Here is a 27,672-nt window from a genome sequence, read left to right as displayed (position 1 = left end):
TTGAAATTTTAAAAATTTATTTATTCATGAGAGACACCAAGAGAGAGGCAGAGACCTAGGCAGAAGAAGAAGCAGGCTTCTTGGGGGGAGCCCAATACAGGACTCAATCCCAGGACCCCAGGATCATGACCTGAGCTAAAGGCAGACACTCAACTACTGAGCCAACCAGGTGCCCCATGTTCACACATTCCACTTGTATATTCTGCTCCCAAGATAACTCAGAGGAGGAAATACTTTGAGAGTTGGAGAGGTGTCTTTGAAATTTAAGAGAGAGGGCAGCCCGGGTGCTCAACGGTTTAGCGCTGCCTTTAGCCCAGGGTGTGATCTTGGAGTCCTGGGATCGAGTCCCATGTCAGGCTCTCTGCATGGAGCCTGCTTTTCCCTTTGCCTGTGTCTCTGCCTCTCTCTCTCTGTGTCTCTCATGAATATCTAAATAAAAAAAATTTTTTTTAAAGAGAGAGCGAGAAAGAGAAATTTCTTTTTTTTATTTTTATATGATAGTCACAGAGAGAGAGAGAGGGGCAGAGATACAAGCAGAGGGAGAAGCAGGCTCCATGCACCTGGAGCCCCACGTGGGATTCGATCCCGGGTCTCCAGGATCACGCCTTGGGCCAAAGGCAGGTGCCAAACCGCTGCACCACCCAGGGACCCCGAGAAGTTGCATGATAAATACTAGCCCAACATTGTGCCTACATAATATAATATAATCATGGCCACAACAATTACAAGGTGTGAAAAAGACAAAGCAAATGTTGCATGCAGTAAATACTTGGAAGTCTCTCTGTATTAATGAAGCTGCATTTTGGATACAAGTTGCAGAAAATCCAAGTCAGATCAGCTTAAAGCAATCGAGACAATATGCAGATTATATAAATCACAAATCAAAAATTAAATTAAATTAAATTAAAAAACTACAAATCAATAAGGAAAAGTGACAATCTCATTGTTAAAAAAAAAAAAGTGAAAGACTTTAACAGACTCTTCACAAAGTATCCAAATGGCCAATATGCCTCTGAAAAAAGTATCCTCAATGTCACTGGCCATCAGGAACATTCAAATTAAAAACACAATGAGATTCCACTCAGGAGACACCACAGGGAGAGACACACACCCAAGTTGCCAAAGTGGAAAATTCTGACAATAGCTAGTGATAGTGAGGATGTGAAGGACCTTGAACTCTCAAGTACTGCTAGGGGAGTGTAAAATTATACAACTACTTTGAGAAACTGGGAGTATCTACTAGCTTAACATCTGCTGAGGCTTATAACCAACAGATACGTACAAATATGTTGACCACGAACCAGACAGTGGGGGTGTCTGGGTGGCTCAGTGGTTGAGCGTCTGCCTTCAGCTCAGGTTGTGATCCCAGGGTCCTGGGATCGAGTTCTGAGTCAGGCTCCCCACATGGAGCCTGCTTCTCCCTCTGCCTATGTCTCTGCATTTCTCTGTGTCTCTCATGAATAAATAAATAAAATCTTAAAAAAAAAAAAAAGAACCACAGAGCGATTCCATTTATGTAGAATACAAAACCAGAAAAGATGAATTTATGCTAGTGAAACTCAGGGATGTGACTACCCTTGACAGGATATAGTGACTTGAAGAAAGCAGAGGACATCCTTCCGGGGATGCTGATGACATTCATTTATTGGATTTGGGTGCTGGTTATACAATGTGTTCAGTTTCTAGATTTTCCTTTATAACTTGTACACTTCTCATTATAAATGCATTTCATTTAAAAAGTTAATAATAAGGTTACAGACGGTTCGGCTTCAGGCATGGTTTGATCCAGAAGTCTGTGAAGACAGCGGGGACAATGGTTTGGTTTCTCTGTGATTCCCGCCGCTCTGCTTTCCTCTGGATGTGGAATTCATCCTCAGAACAGCTTCTCTCACGGTTTCAAGATGACCTCTTGCACCTCCCATATTGGTTCTTTCACATCTATTGGGAGGAGCATAATCCTCATAACTAGTCTCAAAACTCCAGAGCTTCATTTTAATTGCACTGAGTTCAGGTGTCCAGCCCTTAGCCAATTCCCGTGAGCAGGGAGATACAGCACACTGACTGGCTTAGGCCTGGGTTACCTGGGTGACCATTTTTGAACCAATCACTGTGGCAAAGGGGTGGGATTATGCTAATTAGTTCAAGCCATTCCTCGCCCAACTCTTGAGTTTGGGAATTTGTGGAGGATGTCGATCTAATTCAAACTCTGGCTTTTGCTACTGGGACAGAAAGGGGGAGAAATGGACATTGTGAAGGGGACCAGACGTGCGGGGCACTTCTTTTTTCTTTTTGAAAATAGCTCTGGGATCCCTGGGTGGCGCAGAGGTTTAGCGCCTGCCTTTGGCCCAGGGCGCGATCCTGGAGACCCGGGATCGAATCCCATATCGGGCTCCTGGTGCATAGAGCCTGCTTCTCCCTCTGCCTATGTCTCTGCACCTCTCTCTCTCTCTCTCTCTCTCTCTATGACTATCATAAATAAATAAAAATTAAAAAAAAAAAAGAAAAAGAAAATAGCTCTGAAACAGTCACAAATTTACAGGAAAGTTGCAAGTACAGAACAAAGGACTTTTTTCCCTTCTGAACCATTTTGGGAGAAAATTGCCAGTATGGTGCCCTGCATGCTGTAGTGGGTGTGACCTACAAACAAGGACATTCCAAGGGAAAGAGACACTTGTTCCTTTTGATTTGTAAGTTTTCTGTGAGACAACGTATAGCCCACACTTCTCCACCGAACTTTCCATTTATTAACTTTTTTATAACTACACAGACTCATGGATTCTTATTCTATCAAGCGGTTTATTATCTCATTTTTAAAAGATTGTATTTATTTATTTATTTATTTATTCATTCATTCATAAGAGACACAGAGAGAGAGGCTTAGACATAGGCAGAGGGAGAGGCAGGCTCCCTGCAGGGAGCCCCATCTGGGGCTGGATCCCAGGACCCTGGGATCATGACCTGAGCCAAAGGCAGATGCTCAGCTGCTGAGCCACCCAGGTGTCCCTATGATCTCATTTTTAATACTGATGCTCAAATTGTCCCCGATTTGGCCAGTGGGAGTCCTTCAAGCTAGCTCTCTGTACTTCCACTTGTTCTCATCATTCTTGGAGCATTTCCTTACCTTCTGACCCAGAAAAAGATGTTCCAGGCTCTTCTTGCATCTTCTCTGTCCCCTCTCCCCTGGAATCAGCCCTTTTCTCAAAGGAGAAGGGAGGGTGCTTTCGAAGGCAGATGGCTGACCCCTCACCCCTGAGTGACCCCCCTGGACTCTGATTTCAATGCGGCCGGCCCCAGCCAATGGCAGAGGGGATGCTCCAGCGGTTGCCATGGAGACTTCAGGGCCGAAGAGCGGAAGGAGGCGGTGACGTCACTGCGGGAGCAAGTGCAGCAGGCACATCCTTGTCTTAGCAGGGCCACAGGGCACCGAAGGCAACCTCCGGCCCAACCGCCAGAGACCAGCCACCCTGCTTTCTGGGCCCTCACCCACGACACCCCGGTGGCAGCAGCCCCAAGGAGGTCCCCTGTCCCAGATCTGCCGAGATTGCCAGGACGGGTGAGCCCTTTGGAGACCATCGCCAAGAGAGGCGAAGTGCATCTTCAGACCCTCCTTGGTACGGCCTTGCCCGGACCCGGGACCCACGCCAGCCAGCTGGCAGAGAACACCTCTGCCTCCTGCCGTGTAAGTCCCTGGGAATTCCCAAGAGCCCTCTCGGGAGAAGGTGACAGAAATCTGGACGCTGCAGCCCTGAGGGCAGGGCCAGGAGCATCCCTGACTGGAGTCTGGACAGACCGGCCCGTGAGGCCTCTCTCCTCCTTAGCCTTCGGGAAGGATCGTGGCATCCTGGATCATTCCCTGGATTCCCGAGGCAGCTCGGGTGTGCACCAGCGGGCATACTGCTGCCTCCGGGAGCTGGGCAAGATGCTCTTTGGGGTGAAGGACATTGCTCTGTTGGAGCACGGCTGCAAGGCCCTGGAAGTGGACAGTTACAAGTCCCTGATGATCCTGGGCATCCCGGAGGACTGCGACCATGAGGAATTCGAGGAGATCATCCGCGTGCCCCTGAAGCCCCTGGGCAAGTTCGAAGTGGCCGGGAAGGCCTTCCTGGAAGAAGAGCGGACCAAGGCAGCCATCATTCGGCTGGAGGAGGACATCAATTATGCCGCGATCCCCAGGGAGGTCAAGGGCAAGGGCGGCATGTGGAGGGTGGTCTACATGCCCCGGAAGCAGGACATTGAGTTCCTGACCAAGCTGAACCTCTTCCTGCAGAGCGAGGGCAGGACGGTGGAGGACGTGGCCCGGGTCCTGCGGCAGGAGCTGTGCCCCACGGTGACGGGCCCCAGAGAGCCACCTGCCAGAAAGTGCCGGGCGCCCGGGCCCGGGGAGAAGCCAGGGGCCGGGGCCACCGCGGGTGCGGGCGCGGGCGCGGTCGGGGCGCCACCTCCGGACCCCGCGGAGAAGCAGAGCAAGGCTGGAGACGACAAGAGAGGCAAACGGAAGCACAAGAAAAACCGTCGGCGACACCATGCCTCCGACAAGAAGCTGTGAGGTGAGGTGGGGAGAGGGCGAGGGGCAGCGGGGCGAGGGGCGGTGGCGGCCGAGTGAGCAGGGGGGCATTTCCACCCGAGTGAATAACTTGTGGGTGACATCTGAGTGAGGTGGGGAACGTCTGGGTGAGCGTGGGCCATTCAGTCATTCCACAGACATCTACTGTGCACCTGCTATGTCCCAGGCACTGTTCCAGGAGCCAGGAGCCGGGTGCAAACCCAACACAGAAACACAGACCCTGCCTTCACGGCGCTGGTGGAGTCTGGGGAACCCGGGAGTTACTGGGGTACATCTGGGCGTGGGTTCCATTTGAGGAGACAGAGGCAACATCTGGTTGAGTATGGATCACTCCGCCTTTCAACAAACGTTTTCTGATCGCCCGCAGTGTATACCAGACGCTGTCCCAGGCGCTGGGCAGGGAGCAGAGAGACCCAGACCTTGGCCTCCTGGCACCCGTATTAATACCTGAGTAGGTGCGGGTACATCTGAGTTACTTGAATACTTGAATGAGCATCGTGCTGTTTGAGTGCGTGGGTAGCATCTGAGTTTGAACCCAACGTATGAGTCAGAGCGGGTAATATTTGAGTAGTTGTGGGTAACCTGTAACTGTGGGAGTGACACCTGGGTATGTGTGTGAGTGTCGTCTGAGTGGGCGAGAGTGAACACCCGGCAAACGACGTCTAACAACCGGGAGACCCCAAGGGACGAGCCGGGAGGTCGCTCGCAGTCTTAGAGAGAAGCACATCAGCATCATCATCACCATCATCACACTGTTAACCTGGAGATTGCGGGCTTCCCCACCCCCACCTCCCTGCATGAGCAGGTGTTGGCAGGAAACCACAAGAGGAGAAACGGGGTCCCAGATTTCAAGGGTTTGCAGAAGGTCTCTTGCCAGAGTTGAGGAAAAGCCAAGCAGGAGGAACATGGGGAAATCCGCTGCTGGAGAAAAGCCACTTATCTCCTTAACCATCACCTGCCCTCCTGTCCCCTCAGGCCTGATGTCGGGGACAGCCCCTTTTGCTGAGTACCTGATGCCAGGAAGACACACAGACTTTTAGCTTTGGGCCTTGCTGGAAATCCTGCTATTGCAAAGTCTAAACACCGCCCCCCCCTTTTTTTTAATCTTTTAAAAGGATGGACTTTGAATGCACCTCTGGTGCAAACTCATCCAGAGTGGGCCACACTGTTTCCCATGTGGCAAGCAGAAGCCATGCCTGACAAAGTGAGTTGCCTGCTTGCCACACCTGAGAAGCTCAGTGCTCTGTGTCCTACTCTGTCAAGAGCTGTCACTGTTCTGTACACCCTCAGTCTCCCTTACAAGGACAAAGGATGGTCAGACATAAGACTCTTCTGCTCTGATTGGCACATGGGGTTAGGATATGGGTCTCCCCAAATTCAACTCCAGAAGCTCTGACTTGTGCAGAGGGGGCTCCCCACTCTAAAGAACAGAAGGCAAGACCTTCAGGAAATAGTCCAAAAGGAGGTAAATAATTAAGAGGTCACCTACAAGAGTTACCCATTAACAACATTAACTTTGGAGTCTCCTGTGATGGTGGAGAAAAAAAAAAAAAAAAAAAAACAGGCAAAAAAATGAAGCAAGTAAAATCCAAGTGTCCATGGGTAGACAGAGCTCTATTTCAGGGAGATCTGATTTGTGATTTTGCAAACTTCCATTAGTTCAGGGATTTGCAAAGGTTTGAGTTGAAGTTCTTTTGTTTTTGTTTTTTGTTTAAATACAATTTATACACCACACCCCCAGAGGCTCAGATTCCTACCTACCAAATCGTAAGAGTGGAGACTCCTAATGTATTACTGTGGTGGGCATCGGTCACTTTTATGACTTCCAGCATCCAAGCCCTGTTCTTATTTCTGTGAGGCTGCCCCTTGGGGCCCCCCTAACAGGGCCAAAAAGTGGAGATTCTCTACCCACCTCTTCACCTTGGCAATCAGGGTACAGGCAACGGATCCACCCTCAGGAGGTCAGAAATTCCTCCTAGGCCCCTGCATTCCCAGCAATGGTCAAGACAGAAGGGATTTTTAAAGAGTTCCCTTGCGTTGACAACCTAAAATCTGGAAGACTCTGATTTCTGTGAACTCCCCCAGCTGGCTCTGAATCATCGCCTCAACCATCTTTTCTCCTGTGCAATGGTTGGGATCCAGCTTTTCCTGCCCTCCCCACACATATATTTACTCTTCAAGTGCATCTGTGGTCTAGAAGTTTGTAGTCCTCTCTTGATCCTTTTCGCCCTTGTAACTTTCCAGCCTGAGCAAACGTACTCACGGTGTGTATTGTGCTACTGTGTTCACTGTTTCCTCAGAGTCCGGGCTTGAATAAGACCTCAGGCACATTTGCTTGTTGCATGCTGTTCTCCCACCAAGGCACAGTCATTGTATCATGACAAGGGACAGTGTGACATTCCTTATAGTCTTATTGCAGTATCAAGACTGTATTTGTGCTTATTGTGAGTTTCGGGTGTTTCCCTATATAACGTTCATATTTGTGATACACAACGTGAGTGTGTGTCAATGTTCATTGTTGCCCCCAGAACCAAATCTACCAGTTCTCAAGGTTTTCTGGAAGAGTTTCCTAACACAGCAAAGCAAGCAGTTGTGCAAACCTGTTACCATTTGAAATCAGTTATCTGTGTGAGTTGAGACCTGGCTGGCATACAGCAAATCCTATGTGAAAATGCCCCCCAAAATTGGACGTGCTGGCTGATATAGAAGCCCGCAGCTGGCCTTGGTGAACCCCCATTTCCAAGAGTGGGTTCTGTTATAATTCTTCACTGTTCTTTATGGTTGATGCTCTATTGTACAAATATGAACTTATAAAATAAATGTATGTTAATGCGATCACAGTATGCTCTTTGATATGTTGGGGGAATCTATGCTAGATCTAATTTAGAAAAATAATCTAGAAGCGCCTGAGTGGCTCAGTTGGTTAAGCATTTGGTTCTCGGTTTCGGCTCAGGTCATGATCTCAGGGTCATGGGATTGAGCCCCACATTGGACTGCACGCTCAGTGGGGAGTCTGCTCAAGATTCTCTCTCTCTCTCTCTCTCTCTCTCTCTGCCACTCCCCTCACTCGCACATGCTCTCTCTAAAATAAATCTTTTTTAAAAAGGGAAAAATAGGGGCCCTTGGGTAGCTCATTCGGTTAAGCATCTGCCTTCGGCTCAGGTCATGATCCCAGTGTCCTGGGATCAAAACCCGTGTCAAGCTCCCTGCTCCCCAGCAGGTCTGCTTCTCTCTCTCCCTCTGCCTGCCACTCCCCCTGCTTGTGCTCTCTCTCCATATCAAATAAATAAAATCTTTCAAAAAATAAATTTAATTAAAAGGGAAAAATAATCTAGCTGCTAAAAAAAATTTTTTTTTTTGAAAACTGCTTCCATGGGTTGCCTGAAGTTTTCCAGGGCTATATTATCTTTTTTAAAGCAGTGTCATCAGATCTCATGGCCAATAGAACACAAAACACACAACTTTCGGCTCCTAGTGACTGATGGAAATGGTGAAATGGTTTATCTGGAATAAGATAATAGCCATTCTGTATTCCAGGCACTGTGCACAGTCTTTCATACTCATTAATTTGTTATATCTTCCCAACCCCCAAAGTATGACACTATAGGTCCACAACACCTTATCCAAAATCTTAAGTCAGACATGCTTCAGAATTCAGAAAGTTTGGGGATTGCCTGGCTGGCTCAGTTGGAAGAGCATGTGACTCTTGATCTTGGGGTTGTGAGTTTGAGCCTCACATTGAGTGTAGAGATTACTTAAATAAACTTAAAAAAAAAAAAAGGAATTAGGGATCCTTGGGTGGCGCAGCAGTTTGGCGCCTGCCTTTGGCCCAGGGCGCGATCCTGGAGACCCGGGATCGAATCCCACGTCGGGCTCCCTGCATGGAGCCTGCTTCTCCCTCTGCCTGTGTCTCTGCCTCTCTCTCTCTCTCTCTCTGTGTGACTATCATAAATAAATGAAAAATTAAAAAAAAAAAAGGAATTGGGAAGCCTGGGTGGCTCAGTGATTAAGCATCTGCCTTCAGCTCAGGTCATGATCCCAGGGTTCTGGGATTGAGACCCGCATTGGGCTCCCCTCAGGTAGCCTGCTTCTCACTCTGCCTATGTCTCTGCCTCTCTCTGTGTGTCTCTCATGAATAAATAAATAAAATATTTTTTTTTAATCTTAAAAAAAAAAGAATTCAGAGAGTTTGGGATGTCAGAAAACTGATACAGTGACTATATCTTGTATTGTGTAAGTCACCCCATGGGCAGATTTGGGCAGTTCCCATAATCAAACCCATTAGTATTCTGTAGGGAAATGTAGGATATTGACATTAAGGGAAATAAATGAAGAATATAAATAACCTTATGTAAATCTAGATCGTGCCTCTAAATGCTGTTCCTTGCTTTTATGGAGGGAGGGCGTGATGCAAAGCTTTCTGAGTTTTTTTGGATTTCAAAAGAGGAGATTAGTGACTATGAGCTGTATATTATTACTTTATCTCATTCTATGAATAAAGAAAGGTTAAGTGACCTGCCTAAAACAACATAGGAAGGCTCAAAAGGACAGAAGCCTAGGTCTTTCTGAGGACAATCTGTGCTCCTGGCTCAGGACTGGGTCTCTTTGAGGCTCCTTCAACAGTGCTCGTTGAGGGCCAAAAATTCTGAAGGAGGGCTCAGAACCTCCGAGAAGCCAACCTATATGTGATTCCCATGGGCTGGCGCTGGTGATTCTCCATGGGTTCCCCAGATTGCTTCTTTGTGCTTCTCCACCCTGCTCTGCTCCCCAGGAGGCCACCTTGGAGCCCTGTATACCAAAGCTCCTGTGCCCTAAGACTTCCTTGTTGGGATCAGCCAATGGGAGGCAGCGGCAGGAGTCAGAGGGCAGGAGGAAAGAGAGGCTGGGGTATTTCTTCCCTGTGCTCTGGCTACTGGGCTCCCTCTGCTTTCTGGGGACTGCGGTATCCCTCTACAACGATAAATCAAAATCAATCGGTGTGGTCACTCCTCTGCTTACTCCATCCCCGTTCAGAAGAAAGTTCGACATCTTTATAGCCCAAAGATCCCCACTTGCCTTGGCTCCCCATTTCTAGCCACCCCCAGACATACTCCTTCTCCCCTCCTCCCCCACCCAAAGAAATTTTGTCTCTGTACTGTCTCTGCCTAGGATGCTCTTACAGGACTCCTCCGACTCTTAACCCTCAGGTCTCTTCTTCCAGGAAGCCTTCCAGGCCACCCCAGGATGGATTATTCCCCCTATTTTATCTCCTCATTGTTCCCCTATATTTTTCTGGCTTGATATATCTCTCGATGGTGATTAACTTGTGTAGATTTTGTTAAATGCCACTGTGGTTTCTGCAGGAAGGAGTGGATGAGACAGGATAAGCAGACGCGACTGGCTAGTTTGAATAATTTCAGCAGATTTTGGGGTCTAGGGGCTGTCCCTAGTTGTCTGAGACTTGGCCCTGGGGTGAATAGCACAGGTGGATGGTGCCAGAATGGGAAGGTTGCTAAAGGAGGTAGTTGGAGGTGTGGGCTCTGGTTTGCATTTCAAGAACATGCTCAAGGGCAAGTACTGTTTACTTTCTCTAGGAATTGCCTGACCCCAGGAGGGGCAGCCCCTCAAGAGCCAGCCAGGCCCCAGATAGCAAGGCATCAGAATATGGAAAATAAAAAAACACAGTTATTATGGCAATAAATATAGAATGCAGATAAATATCTATGACGTAAATAAGGAAATCGAATCAGAAATTCCTCTAAATTGGCTTTCTCACTAGGCAACCTGCCAGTTAAGGCAGCAGATGCCTCCGCCTGGTGTATGGAGGTTTGGAGATGAAGGCTAGTGTTGGCTATATGGCCTGGGTTCAAGTCCTGACTCCTCTCCCTCCCAAAGCATGAGCCTGGGCAAACCACTGAACCTCCTGTGTCTCAGGGTTGCTAATTTGAAAATGGGGATAGTAGTAACCTGTTTCACCAGGTGTGGGGAGGACTATATCCATTCAGACATATAAATGACTTAGAACAATGGCTAAGATGGAGGAAGCTGTTAAGCTTTGGCCACTGGGATCCTGGGTCCAGTGACCATTGTGTTTTTCATCCACAGAGAACACATTAGCCTGGTTTCATAGCTCAGATTCCTGAACTAACCGTGTGCCCAGCTTCCTAAGACAATATGCTGTGTTCTGACAAAAGGCTGCTTTGGAATCTGGGCAAAGTAGTGAGTACACCAGGGTAATACCCCTCGGGAGACAGTACCCAACCTGTGCCCTAGCATCACCAGGGCACACGATGGAGAGAGCGTCCAAGGATTCAGAGCTGCACACACAGACCTGGGTTCAAATCTTGACTCTGCCACCAACTAGTTGTGTGCCTTCAGGGAGGTGATTTTACTTCTCTGGGCCCTGTTCCCTTATCTGTAAAGTGGAGCTGATACTACCCATGCCACAATTTCTTTGCAGCAAAGAGAGCGTACACCATGCATCAAAAACGTATGCTCTGGAGGGGGGCCTGGGTGGTTCAGTGGGTTAAGCATCTGACTCTTGATTTCAGCTCAGGCCATGATCTCAGAGTCGTGAGATCAAGCCCGCATCCAGCTCTGTGCTGGGCATGGAGCCTGCTTAATATTGTCTCTCTCCTTCTCCCTCTGCTCCTCCATACTGTGCACACATTCTCTCTCTCTCTCTCAGTCTCTCTCTCTTTCTCTCTCTCTCTCTTCTCAAATCAATCAATCAATCAATCAATCTTACCACATGGAACATTAAAAAGACTACATTGTATAAGTATACCTCCAATAGAGCTGACTTTTTTATTTTATTTTATTACTTTTTAAAAAGATTTTATTTATTTATTCATGAGAGATACAGAGAGAGAGAGAAAGAGAGAGAGAGGCAGAGACACAGGCAGAGGAAGAAGCAGGCTCCGTGCAGGGAGTCCGATGCAGACTCGATCCTGGGACTCCAGGATCATGCCCTGGGCCAAAGGCAGGCGCTAAACCTCTGAGCCACCCAGGGATCCCAAGAGCTGACCTTTTTTTTTTTTTTAAATGAAACTGGGATGCCTGGGTGGCTCAGCAGTTTAAATGAATGAATAAATAAATAAATAAATAAATAAATAAATAAAATCTTAAAAAAAAATGAAACCAAGAGTGGGGCAGTTGGGAGGTGGGCTGCCTGGGGGAAGTACTTCATTTCCATGCCTCAATCTCCTCATCTGTGAAATGGGTTGATAATAGTACCCATTGCTGAGGGCAGTCATAAAGATGCAAAAAGAGGCATCTTTGTGGGAAAATTAGGTATGTAATGCCAAAGTTTTCACAGACTCCTGAGAAAAGAGACATCTAGTGTTTGGATCACCCTGGGGTGAGGCTAGCAATGAGGGGCAGGCAGCAGAGGGAAGTCCACAGAGGGGGGGACAGCGAGCATGTGAAAACACTTCCACAGGTCTCATCACCCATATCTGATTCTGGGGGTCAGAGGACGGCACGATAATTCTTTCACCTCCGGGATAATGGTTCTTAAGAGACAAGGTCACACAATAAAACTTGGATGTTTTCATTCGGAGCTTTCCTCATTGGAGTCTGGAGAATTAGCGGCCACACTGCAGGGTCGGGGGCGGGTCTAGACTTGATCCTGTGCCTGCTGTAGCAAATCGCCACAAACTGGGTGACTCAGAGTAACACAATCTATTCACTCAGGCTTCTGGAGGCTAGAAGTCCAAAATCAAGATGTGAGCAAGGCTGAGCTCTGTCCGAGGGCTCTAGGCAGGGGAGGCTCCTTCCTTGTCTCTTCCAGCTTCTGGTGGCTCCTGGTGCTCTTTGGCTCGTGGCCACATCACCCCCATCTCTGCCTGTGTGGTCACCCCGCCTCCACTGAGTCTTCATGGCTTCTCGTCTGTGTCTGTTATCTCTCTCTGCTTCTTTCTTATAAGGACACTCTTGAAGTCCTGCCCAGATAATCTAGGCTAATCTCATCTCAAAATCCTTCACAATATCTGCAAAGATACTTAGGTCCTTTTCCAAATAAAGTCACATTTTCAAATTCCAGGGATTCGAAGCTGCAATCCATGGGCATCCATCATCCAAACTATTACAAGATCTCAGAGATTCCCATCCCTCACCCCCTGTAAGGGTCCCTCTATGTTGCTAAAATTGGAGAAACCCTAATTTCCAATCTGGCTCTTTTGCAGGTGCCGGGTGGTATTTCCAGCTGGCCAAGGACCTCCCTTGCCTCTGCCCAGCCCCACCAACCATCACCTCTGTCAGAGTCATTTGGGGAGATTATTTTTTTAATGAAATACCCCACCCTAACATTCTCTGATCCAGTAGTTTGGACTTGAGAAATTGTGATTTCTAAAATTCTCGCTAATGATTCCTTTTTTTTTTTTTTTTAAGATTTTATTTCTTCATGAGAGTTACACAGTGAGATGCAGAGACACAGGCAGAGGGAGAAGCAGGCTCCGTGCGGGGAGCCTGATATGGGACTAGATCCCAGGACACTGGGATCACACCCTGAGCCGAAGGCTGACTCTCAACCACTGAGCCACACAGGCGTCCCTCACTAGTGATTCTAATGTGCAACCAGGTTTGGGAATCTGTGCTTTAGAGAAATGTGCCACATGAATGAATGAATGATTTTTCAAATATACAGCTATTCTGTCAGCTTTGCTTCCACACTCACCAAACAGCTTCCAAATTTTGTGCTGAAGAGGTGGGAGGCAGAGGTGGCCCAACTATGTGGCTGGTTCTGGAGGCCAGAGTGTGAACCATAAGGCTCCTTCCTGCTGTACTTCTTGAGGACCTACTATGTGCCATCAATGAGCCCACTGGTTAAAAAGTGTGGATAATCTATATCCCATTCATTCTAGGCAGGGATCTGATTCCTGGGCATTTGAGACTGAAGTCAAATCTAGTGACTGTGCCAAAGTTTACAAATGTCACCTGGGAGAGAAGTCTTTAGGGATTGCTCATCAACCTTGCTCCCCATCCTCTACCCTCCATAGGAAACTGGGAAAATAAAGGAGGCATAAGAGTACAGGGGCTGGGATCTAAGGAACCCAAGTGATTCAAAGCTCTGTCACTTACAAGCTGTGTGGCTTTTTTTGGCCTCATTTTTTCTCATCTGGAAAATGGGAATAAGTATTTATTTAAAAGGGGTCATAAGGAGTGGGGCAGCTGGGTGGCTCAGTCGGTTAAGCCTCAGACTCTTGGTTTCAGCTCAGGTCATGATCTCAGGGTCATGAGATTGGGGTTGTGAAATTGAGCCCCCCCCCCACCTCTGAGCTCAGCAAGGAATCTTCTGGAGATTCTCTCTCCCTCTGCCTCTCCCTGCAAGTGCGTGCACATGCACTCTCTCTTTCTCTCAAATAAATAAATAAATCTTTTTTAAAAAGAGGGGTTGTGGGGATCCCTGGGTGGCTCAGTGGTTGAGCACCTGCCTTTGGCCCAGGGTGTGATCCTGGAGTCCTGGGATCGAGTCCCACATTGGGTTCCCTGCATGGAGCCTGCTTCTCCAACTCTGCCTGTGTCTCTCCCTCTCTCTGTGTCTCTCAATAAATAAATAAAATCTTAAAAAAATAATTTTAAAAAGAGGGGTTGTAAGGAGTAAAAGAAAAAATGCAGGGGGACAGGGACAAAATAGGTGCTCAATCAAAGTAAATTATCAGTAAAAAACAAAATTTATAGGAATATATCTAGTGCAATCCTCTCCTTCATTCATTCAGCAAACATTCTGAGCACCTACCAGCACCGCTCTAGGTTCTGAGAAGTCAGCAGTGACCAAACCAAATATCCCTCCCCTCTTGGGACAAGTATTCCAATAGTGTGAGACAATAAATAAATAAGGAAATACTAGGAAGTGGTAAGTGCCATGATAAAAATAATTCAGGATGATGTGAAGAATCCCCTGGGGTAGATTCTAAAATTACACATGTAAGCATTTTTTTTCTGGAAAAATACAGAAGTATTTCACTGTAATTACTTTGCCGGGAGACACTGGAGGCTCGAGGCTGGGAGAGGGGACTTGGTTTTCATTTTATACCTTTTTGGCACTTCGTTTTCTTACATGTGTCACTTTCAGTATGATTTTTTAAAAGTGGCAATCAAGTGTCGCTGGGTGGAGAGATCTAGGCCATGTTTTGCTTTCTTCCCCCATTCTTTTTGGATTTTTCATGTCTTTTAACCAAGTATAATAGTGGGAGCTGTGATAATCGTTTGTTCTGGGCCGGCTGGCGAAGGCTCTCCCCTGCCAGAGATCTGAGTAATCTAAAATACCCACAGTGGAACTGCTCAGGGGTTGGCAATTTTTGTAAGAATGTTGGATATTTGAGGTTTTCATTTCATTTCGAGGATAATCTTCCCCTCCCTACCCCGGCCCCACTCCCACACATAAACACACACACACACACACACACACACACACACACACACCTTTTACCAATTGCAGAACACAAATGTCTCAACAGGCGAGGTCATTCCACTTGGAATTCTTGACTTTGGGGACTTGGATTCATAAATCGGCATTCCTCAAACGGGTAAGCCTAGGGATTTTGAGTTTCCGGTAGCTTTTCAGGAAGCTGAGTGGGGGGATCAGGCCTAAGGAAGGGGTGAGAAGCTCAGAAGAGGTGCTGGCCCCCCCCACCTCCGGACCCTCGCCTCCCATTAGGGACTCGCTCTACAGACGCGGCGGCTCGTTGCCGTGGAGACCGCAGGGCGGCTCTAAACGCGGCACAGGGGAGGGGCGGGGCGGTGGGAGGCCAGGCCGGGGCGCGCGAGCCTGCTGGGCTGGAGCTTGGGAGAGGGAGGAGAAAATCCAGCAAAGCCTATCGACCCGGCTCCGCAAAGCAAAAACAACCCGAGCGAGCCAGGAATTGTGCAGAGGCCTCGCTGAGATCTCCACCAACCCCACCCGCCAAGCATCCTCCTTTTTCCCCTCTCTCCCTTCCCTCTTTCTCTCCACATCTGCCGGGTTCCTTCAAGAAGTAAAATCCCACATCGCCAGTTAAATAGAATTACAGGCGTTCCTTTTTTATACCTTTGTATTAAAGTCACTCTCTCACAGGGGTTTTTGCCGTTGTTGAATTTTTTTCTTTTTTAACCGTTGTTAAAAAAAAATTGTATTTCATTACAATTGGTTTCCTTTGTCATCCAGTGGATGCAATTCTATGCATTGAAAAACTTTATCATGAAAAGAGCCTCATAGGATTTAGAAAGGAATAAGGATTCCTGAGATAGGGTAGAGGCCACTTCTGTAGTTGAGGGGGGTGCAGAATGACCTCTCTAAAAAAGGTGTCATTTGAGCAGAGGGAAATCTCCAAAGAGAAGGTGGGGCCATAACATTCTGGAGGTTGGGAAGGGCAAGTGCAAAGGCCCTGAGGCGGACATGAACCTGGTGTCCTTGATGGACAGTGAAGAGGCAGGTGTGGCTGGAGTGGAGTCAGTGAGAAGGAGAGAAAGCGAGAGGGAAGTAGAGGAGGTGAGGCCTTTAATTTTACTCCAAGTAACATGGAGGATTTTTGAAAGAGTAGAGATAGATCTGACTTAGGTGTTTTTTGTTTTGTTTTGTTTTTAATTTTATTTATTTAATTGAGAGAGAGAGTGAGCAAAAGACAGAGCCCACCAGCAGGGGCAGAGCAGGGGCAGAGGTAGATGGAGAAGAAGACTCCCCTGCTGAGCAGAAAGCCAGCCAGTGGTGGGGCTCGAATCCAGGAGCCTGAGCCAAAGGCAGTCGCTTAACCAAATGAGCCGCCCAGGCGTCCCCTGACCTAAGTTTTTAAAAAATTCCTCCAGCTGCTAGGTTGGGGTCACTGCAGACCCTGAGGGGGAAAGCAGGAAGCTGTTTGCATGGATCCACCCTACCAGATAGTTCTTTTTTTTTTTTTTTTCCTACCAGATAGTTCTGAGAATTCCTAACAACAGTCCCATTTCGCACACAGCAGGGTGCCTGATGTCAAGGAAACTCTTCCTGCAAGTTAACTGCTATTATTACTAATGCCTTGTGGTGCTCATTGTTGCCGAGCTAGCTGCCTCAGAGTTACCTGGGAAGCTTCACACATCCTGGGCCCCACATCCCAGGGATCCTGACCTGCTGTGTCCATAGCCAAGTCTGAGGAACTTTTATTTAATTGACGAGAGACACAATGAGAGAGGCAGAGACATAGGCAGAGGGAGGAGAAGCAGGCTCCATGCAGAGAGCCCCATGTGAGACTCGATTCCAGGACCTGAGGATCACACCCTGAGCCAAAGGCAGATGCTTAACCAATGAGCCACCCAGGTGTCCCTGAGGACCTTTGATTTAATTGAACTTGCTTGGGTGTCAGGTGGCTCATTGGTTGAGCCTCCATCTTCTGCTCAGGTGGTGATCCCGGGGTCCTGGGATTGAGTCCTGCATTGGACTCCCCACAGGGAGCCTGCTTCTTCCTCTGCCTGTGTCTCTGCGTCTCTCTCTGTGTGTCTCTCATGAATGAATAAAATCTTTAAGAAAAAATTTAACTTGCTTAATTAACAGTTCTGACTCCTAAAAATCCAAGCAATCCAAAAAGATATTGAAGGAAAAGTACATGTCTCTGCCAATTCTGGGGCCCCCCAGAAACAGCCACTGTTGGCGGCGCTTCTACCTGAGAGGTGTCCCCTGACCTAAGTTGCATATCTAGGCCCTTTGCCTAGACAGGATGCATAGATGCATATCTAGGCCCTTTGCCCCCAACCCCATACACACAAGTCAGACTGTTTCAGATTCAAATCCAGGTTCCATTACTTCTGGCAGTGGGACCTTGAGTAAGTGATTTTTTTTAAAAAAAGATTTTATTTATTTGAGAGAGGGAGCATGAACAGAGAGGGAAAAGCAGACTCCCTGCTGGGCAGGGAACCCAATATGGGACTCGATCCCAGGACTCTGGGATCATGACCTGAGCCAAAGGCAGATACTTAACTGCCTGAGCCACCCAGGTACCCCGAGTAGGTGATATTTACATCCTCAGCTATAAATGGGAATGATCGGACCCCTGGGTGGCTCAGTCCGCTAAAGCGGCTGCTTTGGGCTCAGGTCATGATCCAGGGGTCCTGGGATGGAGCCCCACCTCTCCCTCCCTGCTCAGCAGGGGGTCTGCTTCTCTTCTCTCTCTGCGCTCTTTCTCAAATAGATAAATAAAATCTTTTAATAAAATAAAATAAAATGGGAATGATCATATTACCTGTATCATAATGTTATAGGGAGGATTTCATGAGTTAGTCTGCAGAAAGCACTTAGAATGGTGTCTAAGGACGCAGGAGACGCTCCATAAAACCTGACTCTCCTTTTCACCGGATGCTTCTTTTTACAGAGCTGCATAGTCTTTCAATGCGAGAACCGTACAACCAAGCCAGCGCCTCCTGATGAACACTTCGGTTCCTTCCTTCACCCCCACAATCTTTATTGAGCACCTACCGTGTGCCAAGCCTGGTGCTAGAGGCTAGCGCAGTTACGATCCTGGTACCAATCTCTCCACCGACCTGTAAGGAGGTCGGAACCTGTATGGCTAAAGAGGTAGGGACCTCTTGGTACCCAAAGTCACATGATGTGAAGTGGTCACCTCCAGTGCCAGTGGCTGGTACCCAAGGTCACATGGTGTGAAGTGGTCACCTCCAGTGCCGGTGGCTTTCCAAAGGACCGCCCCGTGAGCACCGCCACCTCCAGGGCTCGGCTGGAAGCCCCGGCTTTAGCAGGGCAGGTTAGGGAACTGCCGCCTTTCCCCCAGGGAAGGTGCTGACGTGGGCCTCGGCGGGGGCGTCCGGCTCGGGAGCGGTGGCCCCAAGGAGGCCCGGAGCGCGGCCACACCCCTGTGGGGGAGGGGAATAAGGGCGCCCCGAAGGGAGTGGACAGCCCCCCTGTCAGTCTTCCCGAGTCCGGGAGTGTAAGATGAGAAGGGGAAGGTGGGCCTCCCCGAGGGGAGAGCGAGGAGGAACTTCCTGCCCGCGCTCCTCGGCGCTGAGCGCTCGGGCTGGGGAGGCTGTGGGCGCGTCAAGGTCGGCCTGGGACTGGGGTGGCCGCCTGCCCGGGGGCGGGAGACCCTGGGGGGCCGGGCTGCGGCCCCCAAGCGCCTCGGCCTTATTGAAGAGCCGTCTTCGTGTGCGAAGGCCTCTCCCAAGCTGCGGGCGCGTCCCGAGGCAGGAAGAGCCACGGGGCAGCCCGTGCGCCCCCACTAGCTTGGAGCCGGGACTCCACGTCTGCAGCTGGCGGTGGGCTTCGAGCCCCAGGACTCGCCTCTCCCGGGCTCACGTAAGCATCCTGGGGATTGATTCCCGCCAGTCCTCGGTGGTGGGCGGGGAGCCGGACTCGGTCAAGACTGGACTTTGTGGCGGGCAGAGGAGTCGGGAGGGGCTGGCTCATCCTTGGCTGCAGAGGTGAGACCCTCCCCGGGGGCAGTTCTGCTGGGACCCCCACCCCCAAAACTCAGGCCTATTTGTAGTTTGGGGTCGTTGCCCCCAGCCCAGATTTCACCCTGGAGATCTTAAAGACCCTCGAGAAAAGCCACGTGGGGGGCTGGTTCCCCTGGGGCTTCCTCCCATCCCCCGACTCCCTGATCCTCTGGAGCGTCCCTGATGTGTGCAAAGATGTGGATCTGGACGTCCTCGTGGAAGCCTTGAAGCCCGTTGGGACCTTTAAGAAGATTGGCAAGGTGTTCCGCAGGGAGGAGGACTCCACGGTGGGGATGCTGCAGATCGGGGAGGACGTTGACTATTTGCTCATCCCCCGGGAGGTCAGGCTGGCCGGAGGCGTGTGGAGGGTCATCTCCAAGCCTGCCACCAAGGAGGCGGAATTTCGGGAGCGGCTGATCCAGTTTCTGGAGGAAGAAGGCCGCACATTGGAGGACGTGGCCCGCATCATTGAGAAGAGCACCCCACACCCGCCCCAGCCCCCCAGAAAGCCCAAGGAGCCCGGAGGGAGGAGGAGAGTCCAGCAGATGGTGACCCCTCCCCCACGCCTGGTCGTGGGCACCTATGACAGCAGCAATGCCAGCGACAGCGAGTTCAGTGACTTCGACACCTCCAGAGACAAGCGTGACAAGGGTGACAAAGGTCACAAAGGTGCAGGGCGCAGCAGGAAGGTGCGCAAAATGCCAGTCAGTTACCTGGGCAGCAAATTTCTAGGGAGCGACCTGGAGAGCGAGGACGACGAGGAACTGGTGGAGGCCTTCCTGCAGCGAGGGGAGAAGAAGCCCAGCGCGCCACCTGCCCGCCGCCGGGTGAACCTGCCAGTGCCCATGTTCGAGGACAACCCCAGGCCGCAGCTGTCCAAGGCTGACAGGTGGCGAGAGTATGTCAGCCAGGTGTCCTGGGGGAAGCTGAAGCGGAGGGTGAAGGGTTGGGCGCCCAGGTCCAGCCCCGAGGTGGGCGAGGCCCGGCAGGCCTCTACCAGGCTGGAGAGGGTTGGGGCGTCCGTACTGGGCAGAGCCAGCCGGGGGGTTAATGTGGGCAACACAGGAGCTGAGCAGGTGCCTGAGAGTCCCCCAAGACGATGGAGGCCCAAAATCAACTGGGCCTCTTTTCGCCGTCACAGGAGGGAAGAAGCAGCATCCACAGAGGAGGTTGCAGAGGTTGTAGATGATCAGAGAGCAGAGGCTGCAGATGATCAGGGGGCTGAGGCTGCAGATAATCAGAGGGCAGAGGCTGCAGATGATCAGAGGGCAGAGGCTGCAGATGATCAGGGGGCTGAGGCTGCAGATGATCAGGGGGCTGAGGCTGCAGATAATCAGAGAGCTGAGGCTGCAGATAATCAGAGGGCAGAGGCTGCAGATAATCAGAGGGCAGAGGCTGCAGATGATCAAAGAGTAGAGGCCATACCTGTCCAGGGGGCAGAGGCCATAGCTGTCCAGAGGGCAGAAGTTGCAAGTAGTCAGGGGGAAGGGGCTCCAGATAATCAAAGGGCAGAGGTCCCAGTTGTCCAGGGGGCAGAGGCTGCATCCGATGGGGCAGAAGCCATAGCCAACCAGAGGGCAGAAGCGGCACATAACCAAAGGGCAGAAGCCCCAGCTGCCCAGGTGGCCACAGGGACAACCCAAGGAGCTAAGGCCCGGAAACAGGTCAAGACAGTGAGGTTCCAGACCCCTGGACGTTTTTCATGGTTTCGCAAACGCCGGAGAGCCTTCTGGCACACTCCCCGGTTGCCAACCCTGCCCAAGAGAGTCCCCAGGGCAGGCGAGGCCAGGAGCCTTAGAGTGTTAAGGGCAGAGGCCAGAGCAGAAGCAGAGCAGGGAGAGCGAGAAGACCAGCTGTGAGGTGAGGGCAGGGGTGCCCTGGGGCTCGCAGCCACCTGCCATGCCATCACCATTCTGGGCTCGGCCCTCCCTCCCCTGCACTTGGGTGGAGATGCCCTTCCTGCCACCATACTTGAAAATGCAAGTGGACAAGGGTCGGGCAGTGGTCCTCCCATCTCCACCCAGCACCCGTCTTTCCTCTAAAAGTTTATCTTTCATGCATTGATTTTTTTTTTTTAAAGACTCTTTCTAGTCACCCAAGGAATGTAAAGAAACAGAGCCATACAAAGGGGTTGCATCACTCATGATTTTAACTTCTCAAATGCGACTCTAGGTGCTCAGCTTGGTGGGGGCAGGATGCTAGGGAGAAATTTCCTCCCCTCCCCCTTTCTCTTCTTTTCTCCTGCACACTTAACATTGACCGCCTCCTTGAACTTAAGAAAAAAGGGGCGCGAGCCGACATGCAAATAAAATGCTTACCACGTGATTTCCTGGCTCTGGACTGGGCAGCTGAAGAATGCTCCAGGGTTATGCTGTCACTCCCTTGTGTCCCCTCCACTCCCACCCTCCTGGATGGTGACCTGCCTGTCTATGTCACTTTGCTCGCCATCCCCATGCCCCTGGGTTCCGGCCCAGGGCCTGCACTTTTATATACTCTCCCCAACCACCACCCCCGCCAACCTTGGTTGCAGGGTCCAGAAGTATCTGGGAAATGTGTCCGAAATTCAGATTCCGGGGCCCTTCATGCCAGAGCTGTGGATTTGCTGGAGTGGGCTGTGTGCCCCCGGAATCTGTTTCGATCGAGCCCCCAAAATATCTCCTGGGGCAGACTGATCACTGGACACATCGAAAACTGCAATAGGAACAGGCTAAAAAGCTGGATGGTGGTATAGTGTGTAGTGTGCTGTGACTGGCGCTTATAATCAGGGAAAGACTGGGTTGTTAGGGCCCCGTAGGCACTGAGGGACCTCTCTCTGTATTGTCTTGTGTCCCCCAACTCCAGCCCCGCTGAGGGCGAGAGCAAAGAGAAGTCAGGGAGGAGAGAGGCCTGAAGGCCAGCTCTGTCTTGGCTAAGGCTGCAGTCCTGGCCTAAGCCTCTTAGTCTTTTTCCTCTGGAACTAAAAGAATTACATGCCCGCACCCACTTCCACCCTGGAAAGAGGAGCTGCTGGTGCTCCTTCCGAGTGATGCTAAGAGCTGCTTTGCACTGGTACAGTAAATGGCTCAAGCCTGGCAGGAAAAAGGGGATTTAGAAGACAGGGTGTGGACCCCACCTGGAGGGATGGACTTTGCCAGGGGCTGGGGAGTTACCACGCTGGATGCGGCTGGCCCTGGAGTGCCCAGTGGGTGCTCTGGATGCCAGGCTAGTGGTAGCACTTGGTGAGGGGGGCTCTCCATAGCTACTGCCCCTCTGGGAGAAGAGCAGCCACATGATCACGAGGGCCTAGTCTGTTTGGGGTCCTGGAGGATGAAAGAAAGTGGGAGTGGAGATGGTGAGATATACCAGGAGAGATATGGGGGCAAATCCACCCCACTCCCCACCCCCTGCTGATTCTCAGTTTGTCCCTCCCATCCCCAGTGTTCCAGGCATGAACATCCAGTAATGCCCAGGAGTCAGAGGTCCCTTGGGTTCCCTGAAATTGTACCAGGGCTTTCATATTTTTAATCCAAGGGGATTTCATTTAACACCTGAATGGCCCAGGCCACGATGCAGCCCACTGATGCCTCCAGGATTGTGCTTTCAAACATGCAAGGATTTTCATGGGGGGGGGGGGGGGAAGCACCAGAAAACTAGAGTTTTGTCCCCAGACTGGCCTTTATCTGGACACCCCTAAGTGTCCCCAAAGAGAAAAACAACAGAACATGGCCAAAGAGGTGCCACCCTGCAATAGCAAGGACTTTCTGAGTGCCCCATGGTGGTGTGCCTTGACAGGAGGAACCATTAGGGAGACAGGGTAAGGAGGTATTTGGGCTTATATCACCCCTAGCACCACCCCTCACAAGCTGTGTGACCTTGGGCTGGCTAATTTATGCCTCTCTGTGCCCCTACCTGAGATGATTGAAGAAGACATAATGTATTAAAGCTCAAATCAGCCCCAACAGACATCATCTCTCCTTGTCCTATTCCTGTTCCATATCAGAAGCAGCCAGAACTTCACCAGATGTCTCAGCCCCAATTGGGGCCCCCAGGACCCTGGTTCCCATCCTGGCTGGTAGGTGGACCGACCAGGGAGGTTCCCAACACCCTTGGCCAGCCTGCATATGCAGAGATTGTCATGCAAGTGGTACAGGGTGAGGCTGGGGCTCCCAGAGCCCTGGGGCTTGCAGGGTGATTCCAGTGTGCACCCGGGACTGACCACTGCTACCCGAGGGCTCCGGGAGATGACCAGACCCCACAGCAGACCCTCTCCAGCTGGTCGTGCAGCAGAATCCTTGGGAGGCTTTCAAAACCACAGATTGCTGGGTCCCAACCCCAAGTGATTCCCTAGGTGTGGGGTGGGCTCGGGAAGATGCATCTCGTCCAGCTCAAGCTCGGGGTGAGAGCAGCTGGTGCTGCTGATCCCAGGACCTCACACGAAGGGCCCTGAGCTACAGAAACGTGCACTCTGGGCAGCCTGACGCTCCCAGGTGGAGCTTTGACCTGGAAGGCCCTGGGCCAGGGTCTGCAGCGTCCCGCGCCCTCCCCGAGCGGTCCTGGAGCGCCCCCTGGCGGGAGCCGCGGCGGGTGCGGGCGCTCTCCCCTCTCCGGGGGCGGGGGCGGGGGCGGATCCGGCGGCGTCTGCTGGCCTCGGGTCGCTGGATCTTCCCTCTAGAAGCTCTGGGACCCGACCCCATTCGCAGGAGTCCTGGGACTCGAGCGGGCCGAGGGGCCGGCACGGGGGGGGGGGTGCGGGGGAGGCCTGGGGGGGGAGGCGAGGTTGGTGGGGATCAGCGGGGCGGCGGACACTGAGGCCACAGGTTCAGAAACGTTAAGCGGTTCTGCGAGGGAGCCCCGGAATAGGACAAATCCGGGTTCGAGCTCCCCTCCCCGCCTCCTGAGCCTCACTTTCGTCACCTGGGAAACGGGAGTGAAAACCTGCCTTCGCCCATCCTATCTCCCCAACCCTATTCTACGCACAGGATCAAAAACAGGACACACACGAGCCAGCCCCAATCTCGTCACCCCACAGACCCCACAAGGACACACACAGCACGGGGGTGGCACTGGAGGGGCCCGGGAACACCCGCGAATGAGCCCTTGGCTCACGGGCCTGCTCGGGGCTTGTGCCCGCCGTCGGGCGGCCTGAAGGCGCCTCCCTTGGGGATCCCCTGCCCTAGGCCTCACCTCTTCGGGTCCTCGCTCAGCCGCACCTGCTGCGAGAGGGCGTCCCCCAGCCCTTCTCCCTCCTCACCCCCACCCCCCACCCCCACCCCCACGGGGGGTGCTGGCACCCTGCCCCGCCGCAGCTAGCCGGCAGCCTCCGGGATGCTGCCCAGCGCGCACTGCTCCAGAAGCGTCTCCCCGGCGCCCCCGTCCCCCGCGCCCCGCGAGGGTCCTTCCCGCCGCCGCACTAGCGCCGAGCACCGGGCGGGGCTCCGTGTCCCCGTGACCCGCAGGGTCCCTGCCGCCTCTTCCTGAGTGCCACCTCCCGCCGCCGCCTCCAGGCTCGCTGTCCTCGGGGCTGCGGTCTGGGTGGGGGCTCGGGCGGGGACCTCCTAACCTTGGGGCCACCTGACATTCCCTTTCTGCACTTGGGCCTGAGGTACCTGTGTCACCGATCCCTCTACTACACCCCCTGACAAATACAGTCAGCGGGTCATCTGGGAACAAATTAGTGTCGCAGGTGGCAACCAATTCGAGCTTGATAAAGTGAGATGTGTGGGAAGGGCTATATTTTTTGTAGGGTGGTCAGGGAAGGCCTGCCTGGGAATGTTTGACAGTTGAACAAAAACTGGCATGAAGTGAAGGGTGGAGCTATGCAAATATCCTGGGCAAAGGCACTCCAGGCCAGGGGAAAGTGCAAAGGCCCTGAGGTAGGAATAGACTCCACATGTGCCCTGAACAACAAGATCTGGGCATCTGAAGGCAGGAGAGAGTGGTAGCAGTAAGGCAGATAAAAAGGCTGAGCAGTGCTGTCCCAGAGAATTTTCTGCAATGATGGAAAAGTCCTATTCTTGCACTGGAATGGTAGCCAGCAGCCACACAGCTCTTGAGCACCTATAACGTGACTGATATGGTTGAGGAAATGGATATTCCATCTTATTTAATTTTATTTAAATTTATTGTCCCCTGGGACCAGGTATTACCTTATTGGACAGAGCAGGTCTAGACCACTATGAGCTTCAGTTTAACCTGTGGGGACAAAGGAAGCCTTTGAAGGGTTTGGAGAGGTTGTGAAAGAATCAAACATTAGACTGAGTTCTAAGAGGGCCCTTCCGGCAACCTCGTAGCCTTGAATGGGAGAGGGGTAAGGGGAAGAGGCCGGATCCCAGGAGTGGAGGTAGGATGGGTTTAGGGCAGATATTTGGTGCGAGGGCAGTCCTCATGGTGAAGTGTGGGAGTTGGGAGCTGGGTATAGAGGGCTACACCACAGAGCTCACGGGACCACGATGGGAATAGTTGGGCAGAGACTATTGTGGGGACTAGGGAATAGAGCAGAGACAAGGATCAGATTAAATGTGGAGTAGGGTGGGAACCAGATTTAGGGGTGATGGCTGAGCCCCAGAAAGTGCAGTTGGATGGGCCAAGGAACGACATCCTAAAGATTATGGAGTGCTGGGACCTGATAAGATAAAATATAGCGACAGCCAGCTGCGTTTGAGTTGGAGAGGGAGGCCAGGAGTGGGGGCAGGTAGACTAAAGCATGGAGGAATTTTATGGCTGCAGTTAGGTCAGGGGCTGAGCCAGGTACAGCCAGTGAGGAAGCAGAGGACCCTGGGTACAACAGTGACAGGGTGTCCCAGGTGTGCTGGCTGAACTTCCATTAGGACAGGTGGAGCATCTGTTGCCCAACCTCAGACACTCCCCTGTCCCATCATCCAGAGCACAGAGACACCAGCTCAGAACGTTCAACTCACTCTCCTGAGGGTCCCAGTGACAGGTGCACAAGGAGAGGAGCCTACAATGAATGGCAGGGGCTCTCCCTACCCCAGGCATCCACAGAGGCCACTCAGCCCAGGGCCAGCACCCCCAGGGACGAGGGGGTTTCCTCCCCCAGGCCCAGGCCTACCCAGGCTTACTCCATGGTGATCTCAGTAACTGTCCCATGGAGGTCCCTGTGGTCCTGAGGCAGGCACTTTCTAGAATGGCTGAAGCACTTCCTGAGTCTGCTTCTGCACCTAGGTGTCCCCAGGTGGGGCTCAGGCAGTCCAGTTGGGCTGTGAGGGCACCCCCAGGCCCCTGTGTCTCCCTTGAGACATGGAGGGAGGGCCCTCCTGGCACATGGGCCTGTCACCTCCCGGGGACAGGAACTAGCTGAAACACAAACACACACACACACACACACACAGCCACAAGACAAGAGGACATGGAGCAGCATCCAGTGGAGAGAGCTACTGAGGGGACAGGCTGAGAGGGACAGGAAGGGCTGATGTCCTGTCCGCCACCCACACACTGACACCCACACCCAGATGCAGCCACACTTGGGACAGCAGGAGTGACCCCCCAGCTCTGAGCCAAGAGCGGGGGGAGGCGGAACTCGGGCCTGGGCTGCAGCCCCCACCCCACCCCACCCCACCCCAACTCCGGGGCCACCTCCTTCCTCTCCACACCAGTTCCTGGGCAGCTCCTACACTGGCTGGACCAGCCCAGTCCCAGGTGCCCCCTCAGGGTCCCCTCCCATGTTTAACTCACTCAGAGGGAAAACGGGGAACCTTTTGTCGCCTTAAGCCAAGGGCTCCCAGGCCAGTGCTGAGGTGCCAGTGAGGCCACAGGACAGGGGGGACAGCTGTGGGGGCGACGGGGGTGGTGAGGTGGTGGCAAGGAGACCACAGCCTGTTGGACATTTGCTGCCCTGCGCCACCAAGGAGGGAAGCCAGAATCTGGATCTGATGTGCCTGAAAACGGTGCCAAATATTTCAGTTTTGGAAATCGCTGGGCGGCCTGAGTGACAGATCCTGGCCTTGGCCTTAGGAGCTGGGTCACTTGTCTCAGCTGCTCCTGGGGAGGCAGGGCTGGTGCTCCCGCCCTCTCTTCCTCCTCCTCCCCTACCCCCCTTCCCCAGCCCCCCTCCCCTCTCCCAGAGGACCTGCCCTCCCCTAGGAGCTGCCCCTCTGCCCCTCAGATTCCTCTTCGGGAATCATCTCCTCCCCCAGGCAGGGAGGATGGGCCTTCGGGCCTCAGCGCCACGCTGACACCCACTGCCCAGCCGGGGCCCCGGCTCCATCCCAGACCCCAGGCCCTTGAGACCGGGCCGGGGACAGTGGCCCACAGACGCTGGCCAGGAGCAGGTGTCTGGAACCCCGGGGGCCTCACCGCCTGAAAGGACCGTGTGGCAGGGCGGCCTCCCCCTGCTCCAGGGCCGCGGCCGCGCTCACCCCCGCGATCAGCCCCCGGGGAGGCCCCGAGACCCCGTCCCGTCACCGGGGGCCGCGGCGGGCGGGAGGCACCCGCACCTCTGTCCTTCCCCCGGGTCGCTCCGCCACCTGCGAGGCGGGGACTGACAGGCGCGGGGAGGCCGGCGGGGAGGCGGGGAGGCCGCCCCGGCGCAGGGAGGGGGGGCAGCGCCCCGGTGCGTCCGCGCGGCTCCGGGCTCCCCTAGCGGCACCTGGGGGGCTGCCCCCGCCGCGCCCAGCCTTCCTGCCCCGGGCGGGCTCTGAGCCGTGGGCCCCGGCGCCCGCGCGCCCCTTCTTTTGCCGGGGCGCGGCCGCCTGGTCGTGGGCGCGCGAGTGCGGAGTGACGGCCCTTCCGCCGCGGCCTCC

At 52.4% G+C, this 27,672-nt stretch overlaps 2 protein-coding genes and 1 long non-coding RNA gene across 5 annotated transcripts in view; 2 read left to right on the top strand and 1 right to left on the bottom strand.

Moving 5' to 3' along the window:
• Window positions 1–1,626: 1,626 nt before the first annotated feature.
• On the bottom strand, window positions 1,627–3,612 carry LOC144283543 (uncharacterized). Its single transcript, XR_013352095.1, has 2 exons — window positions 3,122–3,612; window positions 1,627–1,938 (listed from the first exon to the last, which is right to left on the bottom strand). It is a non-coding gene; the product is annotated as an uncharacterized LOC144283543 (long non-coding RNA).
• Window positions 3,339–27,672, top strand: part of PNMA8C (PNMA family member 8C) — a 34,093-nt gene continuing 9,759 nt past the window's right edge. Inside the window, exons 1-2 of one of the 3 annotated variants that reach the window (XM_077847783.1) lie at window positions 3,340–4,547; window positions 17,860–17,997. In XM_077847783.1, coding sequence (XP_077703909.1) covers window positions 3,920–4,546 — 627 coding nt within the window. In that variant the 5' untranslated portion in view covers window positions 3,340–3,919 and the 3' untranslated portion in view covers window position 4,547; window positions 17,860–17,997. Of the gene's footprint in view, window positions 4,548–5,539; window positions 6,272–17,859; window positions 17,998–27,672 lie in introns of those variants that run through there. The other 2 variants (XM_077847794.1, XM_077847805.1) reach the window with 2 other exon arrangements.
• On the top strand, window positions 17,983–22,876 carry CCDC8 (coiled-coil domain containing 8 subunit of 3M complex). Its single transcript, XM_077847769.1, has 2 exons — window positions 17,983–18,085; window positions 18,136–22,876. Exon 2 carries the CDS (start codon window positions 19,228–19,230, stop codon window positions 20,791–20,793), a length of 1,566 nt encoding a protein of 521 aa, XP_077703895.1. The 5' UTR covers window positions 17,983–18,085; window positions 18,136–19,227; the 3' UTR covers window positions 20,794–22,876.

Source organism: Canis aureus, chromosome 1 (genome assembly GCF_053574225.1).
Source record: "Canis aureus isolate CA01 chromosome 1, VMU_Caureus_v.1.0, whole genome shotgun sequence".
NCBI classification, from domain to species: domain Eukaryota; kingdom Metazoa; phylum Chordata; class Mammalia; order Carnivora; family Canidae; genus Canis; species Canis aureus.
This window is presented reverse-complemented; position numbering and strand designations above follow the sequence as displayed.

Coding starts and splice junctions, on each gene's coding strand:
- CCDC8 (XM_077847769.1), top strand. CDS start 19,228: ATGCTGCAGATCGGGGAGGACGTTGACTATTTGCTCATCCCCCGGGAG.